This window comes from Furipterus horrens, unplaced genomic scaffold (assembly GCF_987537825.1).
Source record: "Furipterus horrens unplaced genomic scaffold, mFurHor1.1.pri manual_scaffold_16, whole genome shotgun sequence".
Lineage (NCBI taxonomy): Eukaryota > Metazoa > Chordata > Mammalia > Chiroptera > Furipteridae > Furipterus > Furipterus horrens.
In genome coordinates this window covers 12,367,787-12,385,569 of record NW_028327186.1, presented here as the reverse complement: position 1 = coordinate 12,385,569, position 17,783 = coordinate 12,367,787, and the positions used below count along the sequence as shown (strand labels likewise).

Sequence of the window (17,783 nt, the reverse complement as noted above, 5' to 3'; positions counted from 1 at the left end):
GGGCTCTGCTCTCTGCGGGTCCTACTCAGCATCCTTTCCTCCTCCTCCCTCCCCTGCTCCCGCAGCCACGCCCGGCACAGGGGTGGGTTTGACCTGCTCGGTCTCATGCCTCGGGTCATTTCCTTCGGGACCTTGAGTGCCCAGGACCCTGTGGGGTTGGGGGTCCAGGCTGAGCCCAGTCCAGGGGAGAACACACCCGTCGCCTAGCTCCCCTGAGGCAAAGCCAGCTTTCATAGAGGGACGTGTTTGCGCGGGATCTGCGCTTGGAGTTAACCTCTCTAAAGGGGACCTGGACTTCCTCACCGTGGACGTGTTAAGTAAACACGCAGCTTCACGGCTCCCGGGCGCAGCGGCAGAGCTGTGGGCTCAGCATAGGTCAGGAAAGACCGAGACACGGGCAGAGCCGATGGCATTTATTTTGTTATGCCTGGTCTTGTCCAAAACAAGAGTTAAGCCACATATATGCTTCATGTAGAACCAGAAGTCATTTGAGAAAGGCCATCCCTGCCCATTTTATCCGCTTTCAGCCAATAAAAACCCTCCTCGCAGGTGACCTAACAGTAGGTCCAGTCACACAACTGAGTGACTCAGTTTCCTCCTGTGGAAAAATGGGGACAGCGAGCGTCCCCTCGTGGGATCATTTTGTGGTTTTAATGCAACAATATGTGAAGAGCCTGACCCACAGTCAGTGCCCATCGATTGTTTATGTTAAAATGATTTTATTTCATGATAGCGCTGGTAATACTGCCAGTTATGGTATGATTGTTCATTATCACGAGTTGTGATAAAATGGTGTCTTACTTAAAGGGAAGGCCAGTTCCACGGAACAGCGAGAGCCCTGTTTACTCTGTGACCCCAAACCGAGGTCTTCCTTCAGGTTAGAAAAAGGAAAGAAAAGGAAAAAGCAGCAGAATTGAGGAGCTGTTCCGTTGAAATGTTTGTTGGATTTTGTCTCTTGGAAAACGTCCCGCTCTGTCTGCTGATGTTTTCAGCACGACGGGGTCTCCTCCAGAAGCACAAGTGGCCACAGGGAGTCCGGGTCGCTGGGTGGGGTAGCCAAGTGGCCTCAAGCTTCTAAGCGGTTCTGAGCCTGGGCACCTCCCCCGGGAGCTGGCCCGCGGGCCCTGCCTCCCCGGCGGCTGGCGGACCCCAAGAGCGGCTGTGTGGCTGTGGCCCCTTTCAGTTATGGCTGAACGCGCGTCTCCATGCCGCCTTTCCAAGCCGACGACAATCGGCATCTGCTGGGTTCAAAGCAGCATGTCCTGCAAAGCACCCCTTTTCCAGGTTGCCTGTCCTTGGCCTCTGTTTCTCCAGCCTTGGTCCCTGTGATCTCTGGGCCACGCGGGCAACAGCTGCAGCCCTTGCTGGCAAGTGACTGCGACCACAGCCGGTCTGGACGCGCTGGCCCGGGGTGGCCCTGCTGGCCGGGAGAGCTGCCTACACTCTCTACCTGGCCTGGGGGCAGCCGCCCGTCCGCCCGTTAGCTGAGGCCCTCTCTGGGCCAAGGCCTGGGCTGGATGCGGGGATCAGGGAGACAGGGAGAGTCTGGTCTCCTGAGAGCCCAGGGCCAGTGGGAGGAGACAGGCGTTGAGGGACGAGCCCTGAGGGCCGTTGGGGGAGGGAAACCACAAGCTCTGGTTGGACAAGTCTGGATGCAAGTGTTGGCTCTGCCACTGGCTGGCTTTGCGACCCCGTGACCTCTCCGAGTCTCCCTTTCCTATCTGTAAAACCAGCCAAGGCCTCAACGTTTCACCGTAAAGCTGGAGTGAGACGATGATGCACGTGAGCCCTTAGCTCCAGAGCTGCAGGGTGGGGCTCTCAGGCGTCATGGTCCCTTGGAGCCACGGGGCCGCTTTCCAGAGGTCTGCCACCTGGCCGCGGCCAGAAGCAGGCGGCCCAAGGCTTGCGGAGGGGCCGGGGCCGGAGCATCTGTAAAGGGTCCCCTGTGGTGTGTGTGGCTCACCACCGGATGGAAGGCGGCGAGTCTTCGTGTCGGCTGCCGTTCATGGAGGGCACTGGCGGCATCGCTAAGAGCCCAGCTCCCGAGAGAGCACCTGCTTCTAGACCCTCCTCAGCACGTGCACCCAGCGACCCGCTGTGAAGCTGGGTCTGGGCCCCGGTGCCGCAGGGCCCCTGCGAGGCAATCGTGGGAGCAGGCTTGGGCCCCTGCACCTATCTTTTGCTTCAGGGACAGTTTTAGGCTTGTGAGGATGCGTTTATAGCATTAATCACCACCTTCCTTCTGCGCAAAAAAGCATGACTTGGCTCTGTAATTTCTGCGCCGTTCGCAGGCCACTGCGGTGGAAGGAGCCAACCTCACTACCGAGGTCGTCTACAAGAGAGGCCAGGATTACAGGTTCGTGTGCTACGACCGGGGCCACGCCTGCCAGAGATACCGTGTGCGGTTCCTGTGTGGGAGGCCTGGTAAGCGGCTCCTCGTCGGGACAGAAGGGCGGCGGCGGCTGTGCCTTGTGAGCTTGGCTGGCTGGGGCTGCTGCCTCACAGCGTCTCGGTGACACCGAGCGCCCTCCCGCCCAGCACACAGTGGCGATGACACAGAAGAGGCGGGAGGGCGCTCGGTGTTGGCAGGGCCGGCAGCCCCACCTGCCCGCGCGTCTGTCGGGAAGGGGAGGCTCCTGGTCCGAGAAGACCCGGGTGCAGTGGACAGAGCCGGCCTTCCTGCCCCCCCCCCCCACCAGATGCACAGCCTCTTGCTGCTTTGGGGGCTGTTGTTTTAAAACCCGGTTCCCGAGCTGCTTGTTAGAAGGGGCGGGAAATGGCCAGTTTGTCCTTGGAGGCGCTTGGCGGTCTCCAGAAGACAGTCATTAGGGGCGGGAGGCCTGTGGGGAAAGGCTCGCAGCTACTGTAAATAATAGTTGAGAGGAGCTATATTTGTTCTCTGCCCGAGTGAAGCGGGTGTGGTAAGGCAGCCACACTGAACTCCAGCTACGGCCTGAATGGAAAATTCCTCTGCCCGGGGCTAATGAAGGGCTCTTTTCTGGTTGGGTTTTTGTTGACTTCAAAAACCTGTACCAAGACTGGAAAGGGGTGAGCCTGGCAATTTGGGTTTTGGGTTAGGCAGACCTGGCATTTTCTTCTTTAGGGAGGGGGAGGGAAGAGGCGGGCGGTCAGAAGTTGGCCAAGGGCAAACGGCCGCATCTCAGTCCCTCCTGCCTTGGGTTACAGTGAGGCCCAAACTCACCGTCACCATCGACACCAACGTCAACAGCACCGTCCTGACGCTGGGAGATGATGCGCGGTCCTGGAGGCCTGGAGATACCGTGGTTGTCGCCAGCACGGATTACTCCATGTACCAGGCGGAAGAGTTCCAGGTGCTCCCCTGCAAAGCCTGTGCCGCCAACCAGGTCCGAGTGGCAGGTAGGACTTGCACAAAGGCCACCCTAGGCTGGCGGAATCTGGCTGAAATCACAGACGACCTGTAGCAGCCAGCCGTTGCCATGCTAATGCCGTGTAACTAAAAGAACAAAACCCCCTAAACCCTCCTGGTAGGCCTTTATTTCTGACACACGCATCTGCTCGGGTCCAGGGCTCAGCTTCTCCGGGCTGAGAGAGGAGTCGGGCCAGCCCCACGTGGCTCTTCTTCTCCTCGGGGACGCTTAGCACCAGCCCCACTCCACTGGCCAAGGCATGTCCTCGGGGCATTGCACACAGGCTGTGGAAGTGTTTCTCCCATCAGGGATGAGTGGTTTTTAGGCAATAATACCATCTACGCAGGTTTGCAAATCTCTTCTTTCTATAGCTTTGGTGTTTTCCAGTTTTCTTCTCTGAAATCTTGACTTTGGTGCCCTGTCATTTATGGCAGGTGAGGTTACTGGAATCACAGCTTGTGAGAGGTAGAAAGAGACCTCAGATGTCATCAGGCTAATTATTCTTAAAGGGCGGAGTTGGTGGATCCATTAGGGTCCTTTGGGTGTAAGTGACAGAATCCAACTGGAGTGTCTTCAACAAAATGCAATTCATTAGGGGGCGATTCAACCGAGAAAACTAACGTAGATACGTGACTGGCTGAAGCAGCGGGCACCTCGGGGATCTGGGGGGCAGACACCAGCAGGCAGCCTCCCTAGGGTGCGTCCCTGTCTGCGGGTGCCATGCTCAGTCCCTGGACCAAGGCTGAAGGTCACCTTCAGAGAGGGCACAGCTGGGGTGGCTTGTGTGCTCGGCCAGGCGGGGACAAGGCCCCCGCACTGACTGTCCCTCTGGGTCTGCTTCTCGTGGAGAGCGTCACTTCCAGAGGCTCGTCGGGGTGCAGAACAGAGGTGACACCAGACACTTAAAATATCAGCTCCCGGGTGATGTGTTAGGATTTAGGGCAGGAAAGGGCTCGGGGTTGAGAAAGCGTATCCACAATATTCGAAACAGCCACTGTTTGGGGAATAAAGCCACAGGAAGTAAAATTCAATGCAATCTTTCTGGCTGGTGGGGACATGCTGAGAAGGAATGTGGGGGAGCCAAGGTTAAAGAAGGTGAGAAACCGTGCCGGGGGTCAGCGCCCGTACTGCATTTGTGGGGGAGGTGGGCCCTTGGGGTCAGGCGGCCAAGGGGGCCCCCCGGCACTGTTCGCTGACCCAGGGCTCTGTCCCTGGACTCGGAGCCACAGAGGAAGCCTGCGAGGAGGTGGGAGGAGGGGCCCTGGGAGACCAGCCCTCCTCTGCCCCAGTGCTGGGACAGCTTTGGTGCCAAGCGTGGCTCTGAGCATGGGGGCCCCTGCGATGTCAGGGCATGCCCACCTCCCCAGCAGTGTGGTTTGGGGGTGAATGCTGGGGAGCTGCCCTCAGCGGTGCCCGACCACAGGTCCAGCAGCTTCTCGAGGCCCCTTAGGGCTGGATGGAGAGGGAGCTGGGCTGCTCCGGGCCTGAGGACGGGGGCGGGGGAGGATGAGAGAGGATGCGGCACCCCTCAGGCCCCTCCACCCTCCCTCAGGTCTGTATCTGCACCAGCCCCTCTCCCAGCTGACTCCCCCCACCCCCCAAGTTGTTGGAGGGGACAGTCCACTTGACTCTGCTCACAAGCTTTGGGGCTCACACGAGAACAGCGCCTCCTGGTGGACAGTGTCAGAAAAGCCCCGGGCAGGGGTGTGCGTGAGCGTGTGTGAGCGTGTGTGTGTGTGTGTGTGTGTGTGTGTGTGTGTGTGTCCAGGGAGGCTCACGTTTCCCCTGCCCAGCCCCAAGCCCCTGCTCCGGCTCTCCCGCTCCCCTGACAGCAAGCGAGCGCTGCACCTGCTCCCCTCTTCTGCGGAACTGCCCCCCGTCACGGCTGAGTGCTCACCTTCCCGGGCTGGCTGCAGAGAGGGACTCAGCCTTCCTGGATCCCTCCTCACTCTGCCCCCTTCCAGTAAACAGGCATCCGAAGCCTCTTCTGATGGGAAACAGATGGAGGGAGCCACGTAATGAAGATGTGTGAATCATCTAAAAAACTATTTCAGTTTCGCCAGCTGCAGCGCGACTCCTAGCACCTCCTGACAGGGCAGTTAGCGAGCTCCTCCATCCTCTGCCCTGGGCACCGCCATCTTCCCACTTGGCTGGTCTGTGCCCTCCCCCCGTAGTGAAAGAACAGTCCTGCTCACTGGGAGGGACATTTTCGCAGCTCCCTGTGATGTGCGCAGCACACACACGATCGCTCTTGCTCACGCCTCGTGGGAAGCTCACCGGACGGGCCGCTGCTCCCTCCAGGACCAGGCTTGTGCGTCCGAGCACGGGAGCTGCCCGCCTCATGTGGCCGTTTCAATGTAATTCAACCTTTAAGAAGTTAGAAATTCCATTCCTCAGTCCCCCTGGCCAGGTTTCGAGGGTCCAGTGGCCCCACGTGGCTCGTGGCCATCCCGTGATGGCGCAGAACAAGGCGTGACTATTGTCCCGGAGCTGGGGCAGGCCGGGCACACCTCCACGACGGGCTTCTGTGGGCAGGATCCAGCTCAGAGCTGCCCGGCCCCAAGGCCACTCGACTTACACGTCCTTCCTCGGCGGGGGCCCCGTCCCAGCATCTCTGCTCGAAGCCGGCTGCCCTGTCGGGGGACTGGGAGCGCTCAGGGTTAGGTTTGCTTCCCTCAGGCCTGCCAGCCAAGCCCCTCCGGCTTCTCCCCCTGGTCCGAGGAGGCGCCCTCAGGCTGGCTGTGACGCACAAGGGGACGGCACGTGGACGGGGTGGTGGTGGCCGTCCCGGCTGGCGGGAGCAGCTCGGGCGGGTGATCTGAGACGCTCAGCGGCAGAGACTCCTGCAGGGGAGGGCGGGCCTGGCCTGCCTGCGCCTGACTGAGGCCACATGCTCGCTGCACCCGCTGCAGAGGGGACCCGGGCTGGACCTTATGCTACAGACACGTGGCCTGTGGCCTGGAGCAGAGGGCACAGGGTAGCCCCTGGGACAGGCCGGGCCCAGCCCTCTGCAGAGCTGACCCGTTTCCAATGCTCCACTCGCTGGTGTCCGACTGGATGAAACTGAAGACCTGCCAGCCCGGCCCTGGTGCACCCCCTGACCTTGGCCTCAGGGATCTCGGGATAAGAGCACTTTACAGTAAATACAGTCTATAAAGTTAGTTTTTAAAACACCGAAGCCTTCTTTTGAGAGGACCTCTGCCAGGAGGCCGAACAGTGATGCCAGAGGTGCCCACCTCCCAGTCCCCAGGACTGTGACTGTGACCTTGCTCGGCAAAAGGGACTCTGCTGGTGCATCGGGGTCAAGGCTGTGCGATGGGAGACTGGCCGGCCCATTGCTGGGCCCGACGGGATCACAGAGGACACGGGAGGGCCAGAGTCTGGGGAGAAGGTGACATCGTGACAGAGCCCGACGCACGCTGATGATGGAGGCGGGCCACCAGCCGAGGCACAGGCACCGTTAAACTCTGGAAAAGGCCAGAACGGATGAGCCTCGGCGGGGCCAGGCCCTGCCGACCCCGTGGCTGCTGACCCAGCGAGGCCGGCCGTGGACTTCTGACCTCCGGGGCTGCAGGGGAAGCAATTACACTGTCCACGCCTCAAGCTGGTGGTCATTTGTTACCGCAGCCCCAGGAAGCGGGTCCTGATTCCAAAGAGGATGTTTTCTTGGCTTTGCCATGAGCCAGTTTCACGCCTTTGAACTAAGCTGCTTCAAAGAAACCACCACCTCCCTGAGACTGCAGAACCCCAGAACGACCAACATCCTTGGAAATACTGCAGACCCAGTGCAGGGCAGGAAGGGGCCCGCTCGTCCTTGGTTGAGGGTGCAGGGTGGGCGGCTGTTGCTGGGTGCTGTGCAGGGCTCCTGGGAACCGCGGCCTTTGCATGTGGTTACCGTGTCGTGGGGCTGAATGGTGTGTGTGCTCTGTGGCTCAAGTCAAGGTCACAGTGAAAGCAAGGTGGTGTCTGAGCTGTGGTTCAGGCAGCGAACCCACACGAGAGGTTGCTGCTGCTCCGCTGGACGGGAAAGTGCCTACCAGCCAGGTCAGCAGTCCCAGCGAGCAGCCGGATACAGGCCGGCTAAGGTCTCCTTTTGCCGGAAGACAACGTTTGGGATTGTCATAGAGGCAGAATTTAGGGCTGAAAATCAAACTCTGGTCACTCTGGGGTGGGGCTGGGGGTCAGTGGTACAAGGGACAGAGCGTTGTGCCCTCTGAGGCCAGAAGGACACAGCTTCCCTGGGGTGAAAGCTCCCCTGACGTTCCAGATGTGACCGTGGAGCACCCAGAGGTGGCCACAGAGCTGGACACAGAGGTTTTGATTGGCTTTCCCAGAAAACCTGCTATAGATCCACACCCTGCATGAGGTGGAGGGCAGTTGACACAGATCTGCTCATGGTCACAGAACGTGGCTTTGCTCTGCGTCGTTGCGGTGCCAGCCGACCGGTAGTCCTGGGTGTACGGTCTGTGGGGTGTCAGAGCCCAGGTGTCCTCTCTCTCACCGCTGTGCCCCTGCTGGGTGAGGCGGGATCACCCCCATGTATCCACACTCCACCCTGGGCACAGAGCGAGAGCCGGGCCCCCTGAGCGTACACACCTCACTTATGCCCACCCTGTGAGCACAGCACCTGCAGGCAGCCTGGGGCAGATGGCTCTCCCGGGGAGCCATGGGCCTCCCTAAGACACTGGAGACTCAGTACCGCAGGCAGAGGGGGGGCAGATATTGGCGGACAAAGAGCTGCTTCTGCCACAGGATTCAGATCTAAGCATGCGTGGCCATGAACTCCCCTCTTCGTTCAGACAAGTCACCTGGCCTCCCTGAATGTCCTCCTTTCCGTGCGATGGGATTGGGGGCCCTGGGGCCGGCACGCACACAGGTCCCGGGGAGGCGCACGCAGGAGCTGTGGGGGCAGCTGCAGGGGCCTGGGCTCCGCGGGCACACGCTGGCCCTCTGACTCACCCGTTTCCCCCTCTCGGCCCAGGGAAGCCGAGGTACCTGCACATCGGGGAGGAGGTCGACGGCGTGGACATGCGGGCGGAGGTCGGGCTCCTGACCCGGAACATCGTGATCATGGGGGAGATGGAGGACGGCTGCTACCCCTACAGCAGCCACATCTGCAGCTTCTTTGACTTCGATACCTTTGGGGGCCACATCAAGGTAGGGGTCTGCCTGCCTGAGGCCATAAGCCTGACCAGGGGAAATGCCCCCGATGCCCGCCTGCGGGTGGGGTTCGTGTAGGGAAGCGGGTGGCGGGGCAGGGGCAGGGACCAGCGCAAGGGAGCCTGTGGGCACTGGAGGAGGCTTCTGTGCTCCCCGCTGGCCTGCGGTCCCTCCCACCAGCACTTGGGAACAGGAGAGCCCGCGGAGCCAACCTGAGACAGATCCCTACTGCCCAGTTGTGCCCCGTCATCCCGCACCCCCTACCTTCCTGATTCGCAGCCCCAGTCGTGGCCCTCATTCCCTTTCTTCATAATTTAACCCGATCCCCTCCTGACCGAAACAGCGGGCACGTAACTCACAAGAAAGAGAGCCACTAAAACGTAGATCAGGGGTGAGCACGGGAACCAGAGGCTCCAGCGTGAGCTTAACCTGCCAGTTTCCAGGCAGAGTCGAGGCCGCGGCTGAGACCATGGGCTGCAGGCAGAGAAGGAAGGTGCCGCTGCCCCGGAGCTTGCGTCCTCCCAGCCTTTCGCTCCAGGGGGCGTTTCCGTGGGGTCGCTACATTGAGTCCCTCACCTGGGACATTGAGTAACGAGCCTAGGACGCCCGAAGCTCTTCCTGTGGCCGCTGCTCTCGGGTGGGATGAAAGGTGGACAGGATGATAGCATCTTGGAGTTTTGTGAGGGTAGTTCTCTTGAAGCAAAACTTGTGTGCTTTAAGGATAAGCGTTTTTGGTAAATACCTGAGAAGAACGGTAGAGTGATACTGTTCACAGTGGGGGGCCCCCGGCACGCACATGACAGCATTTTGTCATGCGGGCCTGTGTCATAGGACTTCTGGCAACCCTGGTCTGTGCTCACACAATACTTTGTCGCCACCAGAACCTCTTCTGCGTAGTTCCCTTCCTTGTGACCATTGGTGGCCTTGGAAGCAGGGAAAGAGGGTGGCAGGGAGCCCGTCCCTCTGCTCCCCTCCATCGCAAGGCCGTTGCCTGGCCAAGGCCCTGTGCTCTGGGCAGCTCCTCATCTCCCTCGGGGCAGGAAGGGCCAGGCGGCTGAGCCCCTTTGCAGAGATCACCTTCGGTTTACTCGTGGCGGGAATTAGCAAAGCACTTGGAGAACGGCTGTGCGGTATTGGAATGTGGGCACCAGGGAGGGGCGCCGGGAATACCTGGCGGGCTCCGGCAGACTCACCTCTCTCCCCTCCCAGTTCGCACTGGGATTTAAGGCAGCGCATCTGGAGGGCGTGGAGCTGAAGCACATGGGGCAGCAGCTGGTGGGCCAGTACCCGCTTCACTTCCACCTGGCCGGCGACGTGGATGAACGGGGCGGCTACGACCCACCCACGTACGTCCGGGACCTGTCCATTCACCACACCTTCTCTCGCTGCGTCACCGTCCACGGCTCCAATGGCTTGTTGGTAAGTAAGTGCCTCCTTCTCTAGATGGCCCTCACCCGTCCCACCGTGAAGCCAGCTCACCACTGGGCCCAAGCGCCGTTTGTGTTGGGAGCATTGGCATCCATTCACGTAGCCCAGAGTCATCGGGGTTGGACAGACCTTGCCTTAGATTTTAGAGTGATCTCGACCGACAGCAGGCTGCCACCCGAAGGGAAGGAGAACAGAGGGGTGTCTCCTCGCCAAAGAGCAGCAGATACAGAGTACAGGGTGGTCATTGGGAGTCCACCTGGAAGGGCGAGGGTCATTCCGTGGCTGTGGGGCATGACAGATCTGCTGGTCGCAGATGGGGGACCATGCCCCACCAACGGAGCCGGTGGCAACAGTGGGTCCTTTCCCTGTGGTCAACCAGGTGTCTGTCCCAGGGGACGCGTCCTCATCAGCAAGCTGGGGTCTGGGTCAGGGGCTTGCCTTGATTTGCACAGATAATTCTTACACCACGTTGATTTTCCCTGAAATGAACTCAACGTACATGTTCTATGAACCTTTCAAACTGGACATCACAACGTGGCCCCCTGCCAGCTGACGGCAGCTGGTGTTTGGTTTGGCTTACAAGGTGTTTAGGGAAGCATTTGATCATTTGTACACCACACTGATAATTTCACACTAGATTGAACTTCCTTTAAATGGCCTGAGTGTGTACCCTCTGTGAACTTGAAAGCCGGACGTCACAAAATGGCACCCTGAGAGCTGGATCCAGCCACCAGATGTGTTTGGTTTGGCCTCGAGACTGTCTAAAGAAACATTCATACTCATTTCTATCATTTAGAAATCAGGAGATTTCACATACAAGCCTGGATGTTTTGGCTTCTCTTGAGAAGTCAGCTGAGTTGGCAGGACCAGACCCAAGTTCCTGCCTGGTCAGAGTCACTGCAGCCCCGCTGCACTGGGCCCGTGTTCTCGGGGTGACCCCATGCCCCCACCTCCTAGTACGTTTCAGTAAATGCCCAGGCCAGTGCCACCAGGTGCATCTGTGTCTGTGACTCTGGCTTCACACCAGACAGAATGAAGCCCCCCCAGGCGTGTGCTGAGGGAAGATGAAGAGGCTTGTCAGCAGGTTGCTTCTGTGCGATGTGCTCGTCTGTCACAGCAGGTGCCTGCTGTCTCTGTGTGTTACGTGCTGTGACTGGAGGCCCCCCCTGGGCGCAGAGGGGAGAGCGCGGGCCTCAGGGCCCAGTTGGGAGAGGCATGGGTTCCAGGACTTGGTCCACAGGCTATGAGCTTGGCCTCTCTGCCCCTCAGTTCTCTGCTTAGTCAGGGGAGGAAAGAACACCAACCACACAGGCTGTGAGGTGCCGTGCAGGAGGGAGCCCCGAGACCCAGGCCTGCCCGCTGGGCTCAAGCGCCCGTGGTGGCTGGGAACCAGGGCCGGTTCTCCCCAGCGGCGGGTGAGCGGACCAGGTCGGAGCCGTGGCCGGAAGACATGGGATTTGTGTTTGGCTCACGGGAGCAGCAAAGGAGAATGGTTTCTGGTGGCAGCAGCAAGGCAGCAGGAATGACAATGAGTTCAGACCGTCGAGAGCAGCAGAGGACAGGCCTGAGCTGGGACCCACTCCCGCTGGTCTGCCCCGCAGCAGCTGTGTGACCTGCAGCCACCGTGCCCCCGCTGCCTGCCTCGGTGTCCAGTCCTCCCTGCTGTGGGCAGACAGCCCTGCCTGTCCTGTGGGCTCATTGTAAGAACTGGGCTCAGGGCTGAGGACACGCTCGCTGGGGGCAGCACCGGCCTGGGGGCAGCACCGGCCTGGCACTTGGCTGAGGGAGCGCACGGCTGACGGGGGCTGCAGACCTTCTCGCTCAGGCTCGCGATCAAGTTCAGGGTCTGTGTTGGAAAAGAGCCGTGCAGACTTGCTTAAGAAAGGGCTGGCTCTTAGGAGCCTTGCTGGTTTTAAGTATTTATTTCAAAGTTTTGTCCTTATGTTTAGCTTCAGGTCTGCTACACCTCATTTCACTAAAGGGAAAGATATTAAGAGGACTAGCAGGCCGGAGGCGCAGAGCTGGGTCGGCCTGCACGGCAGCTGCCCTGAGCTCGGGCCGTCCTGCACGCAGCGTGGACAGGGGGCTGGTCTACCTGCTGTGCGGCCTCGGGCAGCCCTTTCGTCAGTAGGTCCCCAGCTCCCTCGGGTGTCTGTGGGGAACGTGGCCGCTGCCCATGCGTGACGCTCTTGGCCGGCTTTGCGATGCCAAACCTTCCTCAGAGCCCAGGTCGCAGCCATGGGGAGGGCGGGGCCGGAGGCAGGAGGCACAACAGGTGCACAGTGAGCCTGCATCTCAGCGGGGGTGCAGGCTGGGGAACGGGGGGACAGGCAGCCTAAGCCAGGTGTCGGCATCAGTAAGGGTCCCGGAGCCCCCGGGAGAGGTGTCGGGAGGAGGGAAGGCACCGTGAGGCGGGGCCCACGGAACGGGCCACAGGGGGCAGCCAGAGCCTGGACAGCCTCTCAGAGCCAGCAGGCCCCCTGCTCCCCTGGACGCTGGTGGAACGTCCCCTCTCTGGGCCCCTGCAGGTCAAGGACGTGGTGGGCTACGACTCTCTGGGCCACTGCTTCTTCACGGAGGACGGGCCAGAGGAGCGCAACACCTTCGACCACTGCCTTGGCCTCCTCGTCAAGCCGGGGACCCTGCTGCCCTCCGACCGTGACAGCAGGATGTGCAAGGCGATCACCGAGGACTCATACCCGGGCTACGTCCCCAAGCCCCGGCAGGACTGCAAGTGAGCCCCCCACGCCTGCGGGACCACCCCCAGACCTCCCGCCCAGGGCTGACTCCCACACTGGGCCCTGAGGGGCTGGAACCCGAGCCCAATCCACCTGCTGCTCAGAGAGCAGGCGCATTTCCCTCCTCAGGTGCCCGTGGGCATCCTTCTTGCCCAAAGAGAAGCACGGCTCTCCCCATCGGGCTTCTCCTGGTGCCGCGGCGTGTGCGCTGTGCAGAGCGGGCTGCCCTGCCCCCCTCGGGTGTGCGTGGGGACCAGCCGCACTGAGGGCCCATGGACGGGACAGGGACAGAACTGCCTGTGTGACCCCCTCGAGCCCTGGCCTCTCCCTCAGACACGGCTCCCCTGACGGGACATTTTAGAGCCTGTCTCAGGCTGCACCCCCACGCGGTTCGGTGTCTATCTCTGAGAGCCACGCGCGTCAGGTTCTGAACGTTTTAAGTGTTGTGGTGCCCCCGCTCCAATGCGAAGACTGGGTTCCAGACCAAAAAGACCATGACTCCAGCGTCCAGAGGCCTTTGGAAGGGACGTTAGAGCCCAACACGCGCTCCTACGGCCAAGCGGAGCTGGGGGCTGACCTCTCACGCCTCCCCTCCCCCCCACAGTGCTGTGTCCACCTTCTGGATGGCCAACCCCAACAACAACCTCATCAACTGCGCCGCCGCAGGGTCTGAGGTGAGCAGGACTCCCTTGGGGGTTCAGGGCAGCCAGAGCCAACCCTGCAATACGTGTGCTCCGAACCCCGGGGCGGCGTGAGGGGGACTGGTGTTCAGCGGCGGCTATGCCTTCAATGAGGACAAGGCACTTCATGCGCAAGAGCTCATCATTGGGATGAGATTGCGGCTGCTTAGAGCTGCGCCCGGCACGTCAGCTTTCTCGTGGGCTGGAGTGCTTCAGTTCTCGCGGGGGCCCCGCGAGGTGGGCGAGGCCGCGGAGGCAGGGGTGCGCACGGCCTGGCTCCCGTGCACCCCTCCCTGCGGGACCCTGAGCAGGACGGGCCCTGTCCCTGCACCTCAGCGTCCGCACCTGTAGAATAAAAGCGGGGAGCTGGGAACACTAGGGAAACACCCCCCTGTGACATGCCGGGGTGGGGTGGGGATGACGCTGGGAGCCAGCCGCGTGGGGCCTGTGGCCGACAGCGTCAGGGCGGCCCCCACAGCGTGCACGTGCCTCAGACATTTCCCTGTTTCCTGGAAGTGTGTTTGGGGTGGGCGGTGGGGCCCGTCGGGGGAAATGGGGGCCATTCGGGGGCCCTGACGAGAAGCTGGCTGTGCTGAGCCCTGTGGCTTCTCCTGTGTCCCTCTCCCTAGGAAACTGGATTTTGGTTCATTTTCCACCACGTGCCGACGGGCCCCTCGGTGGGAATGTATTCCCCAGGCTACTCGGAGCACATCCCCCTGGGCCAGTTCCATAACAACCGAGCGCATTCTAACTACCGGGTGAGTCTCTCTGGACCCCCAGTCAGGGCAGCGCCGGGCCTGGAGTCAGGGGTACGAGACGGGGCAGGGATGCTGCGCTGGGGAAGAAGGGGTCTTGGGATGTGTGGACCACGCCTAGAGCCCTGGATGTCGGGCTGGTCCTCTGGTCCGATCCCGAATGGTGCAGGTGAGTAAACTGAGGCCCCAGAGAACAGACACATTCAGGGTCAGAAAACAACCAGGGAGTAGACCCAAAGGGAGAGGTGTATTCTCAGTGACCTATGCTTACACCCGGGGGTGGCCTAGGATGGGGGATAGGGTGGGGGGCAGAGAGTGAACCCTGGCAGGGTCCTGTCCCAGAAGCCAAGAAAGGAGAGAGTTCACGGGGCAGAGGATGGAGGAAAGGAGGCCACAGCCACCGGACAGAGAGAATTAGCAGTGGCCTCACAGGGGGCATTCCCGAGGCTGCGTGGGCCGCGGGAGCTTTCTCCGTGCAGAATAGGCCACGCAGAGGGAGTGGGGCAGGGACGGGTGTTGGCTGGCTGTCAGACCCCTTGAGGGTGAGCTGTGTTGGAAGCTTGGAGAGGATGGAACAGGCATGGATACGTGGGGAGGGTGGTCTCCCACAGGAAGCAGGCCAGGGTCACGGACACAGGTAGGGGCTGGCCTTGAGGAAGGCAGCAGGTGGGACAGGAGGGACTGGAGCCGGCTGTCGCTGAGCTTGGTGTCCACGCACATTGAGTGCCACTGCACACGCGTGTGTGAGGTCCTGGCCAGGGCTCTTCACCTGGGCTGCTGTGCTGATGCCTGACAGCCCGTCTGAGAGGGGAGGGGACTTAACGTCCTAGCTCGTGGGAGGGGAGCCAGGCGTCCAGCCTCACCCCCCGCTCACGTCGCAGTGACTTCGCTAGAAGTCAGTTGGCAAATGCAGTCGTAGCCAGAGTGACCTCCACGGACCTACATGAGGGAACCCCGAGTCTGGGCATTCCTGAGAGGCCAAGGGGATCCAGGGACAAGGGACGTGCTCCCTGGGCAGCCCCTTCCAGCCGCCCCGGCTGCCACTCACCATGGCTGACAAACAGGCACCTTGGAGCCACATAAGAAAGTGAGGTTCTCCCTGCGAGTCAGGTAGGATGCAAGGTCAGGCCCTGGGAGGGCCACAGGCCTCTGTCCTGAGGGAAAGACGAGACTCAAGTGCTGCATTTCCTTCAACTCACCGCAGACACATTTCCCAGGAAAGCACCATAGCATCTGACTTGGTCCTGAAGCCGTGTGAGTGCCGCGTGCTGGGACTTAGCCCAGTGGCCTTGGACATGGCCCTGAGCCCCTGCAGACTTCAGCTTTTTCCTCTGTGCCTCCAAGAGGGCACCCCATTTCAGCCTGACCTGAGCAACGCGGGCTGCCCTCCCTCATAGCAAACTCCCTACTTGGATGAACGCGTCCTGAGAGCAAAGCTGGTTTTCCTGGGGCATTTCAGATGGCGCTGTGAGGCGTGGGTGGGAAGCTGGCTGGCTGAAGCGAAGCCAGCCTGTCCCTGAGCGCATCCCCGAATGTGTCCCCTGCCCCCAGGCCGGCATGATCATAGACAACGGAGTCAAGACCACTGAGGCCTCCGCCAAGGACAAGCGGCCCTTCCTCTCCATCATCTCTGCCAGGTATCAACCTGAGGGCCCCTGGAGGACACCCCACTCATGCCTGCGTTCATGCATTCCTTCATTCACTCATTCATGCATTAATTCACGCATTAATTCATTTATGTGTCCATTTATTAATGCATGCGTTAATTAAGTCATTCATGCGTCCATTCATGCATGTGTTAATGGATTTATTCATGCATTAGTTGCTTCATTCATGCATGCGTTAATTGCGTCATATGCGTTAATTGCTTCATTCATGCGTTAATTGCTTCATTCATGCGTTGATTCATTCATGCACACATTAATTGCTTCATTCATGCGTTAATTGATTCATTCATCATGCGTTGATTCATTCATGCGTTAATTGATTCATGCATGCGTTAAGTCATGCATGCATCCATTCATTCATGCATGCATTGATTCACTTATGCACTCATTCATTCGTGTGTTAATTACATTATTTGTGCATTAATTCATGCATTAATTCGCTCATTTATGCATTTGTTCATCCATCGGGCATCTGTTGCCCTGCACACGGAGCACATTGCTGTGGGAACTGTGGGGAAAGTCTGGACAGGACAGGCTGCACGTCGACAGGACTGGCCAGGGCTGCAGCAGGTCGGGCTGGGATCAGAACGCGGAAAGAAAAGATGGGAAGAATTTTATCGCCGATTTAAAGAGAAGGAATATGCAGGGTATAGCTGAAAATACATCTGGGGCTTAGCTGAAGGCCAGGGGCTGCTTCTAAACCAGGTAGTTAGGGAAACGGGTCCCTTTAAAGACACCAAGTGGCTCAGTCCCCATCTAAAGTGAGTAACACTAGTGAGGCCACCGCATCCTCAGGAGACACTGGGGGAGTGGACGTCAGTGGGCGTCCGGGCTCCCTGCTCTATTTTCTAGCTGAGAAGCTGAGGCCCAGAAAAGGCTCTGGGTCAAGGTTACCCCAGCTGGGAGGGAGCTGGTACCTCCTCCCCGCCCTGTGGCTGGGTGGTGTGCTGGGTGTGGGCCTCTCTGAGCTTCCCTCCTTGCTCCTGCCAGCCTGGGGCGGAGCTGCTCCTGTGCTGCTGAGAACAGGGGAAGTGCCGGCCTGCCACCTGCCTGGGGCTGGGCCCTGGAGAAACAGACCTGCTGCTTCTGCTTGAGCCCCGATAAGGGATGAAGTGCTGTTTTGTCCGTCTTGTGGGCACCATGAGCAGAGAGACGCTCACGGCCCAGAAGGGGCTCCATGTGGGGCCCCACACTGACCCCTGTGCCGCCCCCGCCCCCCTGCTGTGCTGCAGGTACAGCCCCCACCAGGACGCCGACCCGCTGAAGCCCCGGGAGCCGGCCATCATCAGGCACTTCACTGCCTACAAGAACCAGGAACACGGGGCCTGGCTGCGCGGCGGGGACGTGTGGCTGGACAGCTGCCGGTGAGTCGTGTGGCCTTGGCGCCAAGCGGGGGGAGAGGGGCATGGTGGAGTGGGAACACGATTTGCTGACGTTTGTTTTCCCGGGCCCCCAGCAGGCAGTGACCCCAAACCCCTAAACACAGCCGCCGCCCACAAGGCCAGGGCCTGCGGGTCTTGACCCACCTCCAGGCCGTCCCTGGGCTGGGCTCCCTCAGGCCATGTGGCCAGCTTGTGACGGGCGGGAAGGAGGAAGCCGGCCTGCCTGAGGCACCGACCGTGTGCCGAACCCTGGGCTGCCTTCGTTTCTGACCATGATTCTCAATGATAAACGTCACCGTCTTCATCTTAGAGGTGGTCACCTGAGGCTTGGTTCAGTGACTTCCCCTGAACTAGGAAGTGATTGGCCTGGGACTTGGACTTCCAGCTCGCTGGACTTCAGGGCCCGATGCAGAAGTGAGCTGGGGTCCCCAGAGAGCCACCAGCCCACACCGGGAAAGGACCCAAAGGGACAGGCAGCCGAGTTGGGATTGGCTTTAACGCAGTATCATAGCTTGAAAGTCTACATAGGAAATAAATGTGTGTCTCCGTTTTATGGCGTCCCCTTAGAGGGAAAATAACGGGAA

At 60.2% G+C, this 17,783-nt stretch overlaps 1 protein-coding gene across 1 annotated transcript in view; it reads left to right on the top strand.

Annotated features, from left to right (window-relative positions):
• CEMIP (cell migration inducing hyaluronidase 1) overlaps nucleotides 1-17,783 on the top strand; it is a 40,730-nt gene that overhangs the window by 10,397 nt on the left and 12,550 nt on the right. The window contains exons 9-17 of the mRNA XM_090263857.1: nucleotides 2,292-2,424; nucleotides 3,187-3,378; nucleotides 8,371-8,546; nucleotides 9,759-9,968; nucleotides 12,506-12,711; nucleotides 13,320-13,389; nucleotides 14,025-14,153; nucleotides 15,702-15,787; nucleotides 17,050-17,181. Of these exons, the coding sequence (XP_090119983.1) occupies nucleotides 2,292-2,424; nucleotides 3,187-3,378; nucleotides 8,371-8,546; nucleotides 9,759-9,968; nucleotides 12,506-12,711; nucleotides 13,320-13,389; nucleotides 14,025-14,153; nucleotides 15,702-15,787; nucleotides 17,050-17,181 (1,334 nt within the window). The remainder of the gene's footprint in view (nucleotides 1-2,291; nucleotides 2,425-3,186; nucleotides 3,379-8,370; nucleotides 8,547-9,758; nucleotides 9,969-12,505; nucleotides 12,712-13,319; nucleotides 13,390-14,024; nucleotides 14,154-15,701; nucleotides 15,788-17,049; nucleotides 17,182-17,783) is intronic.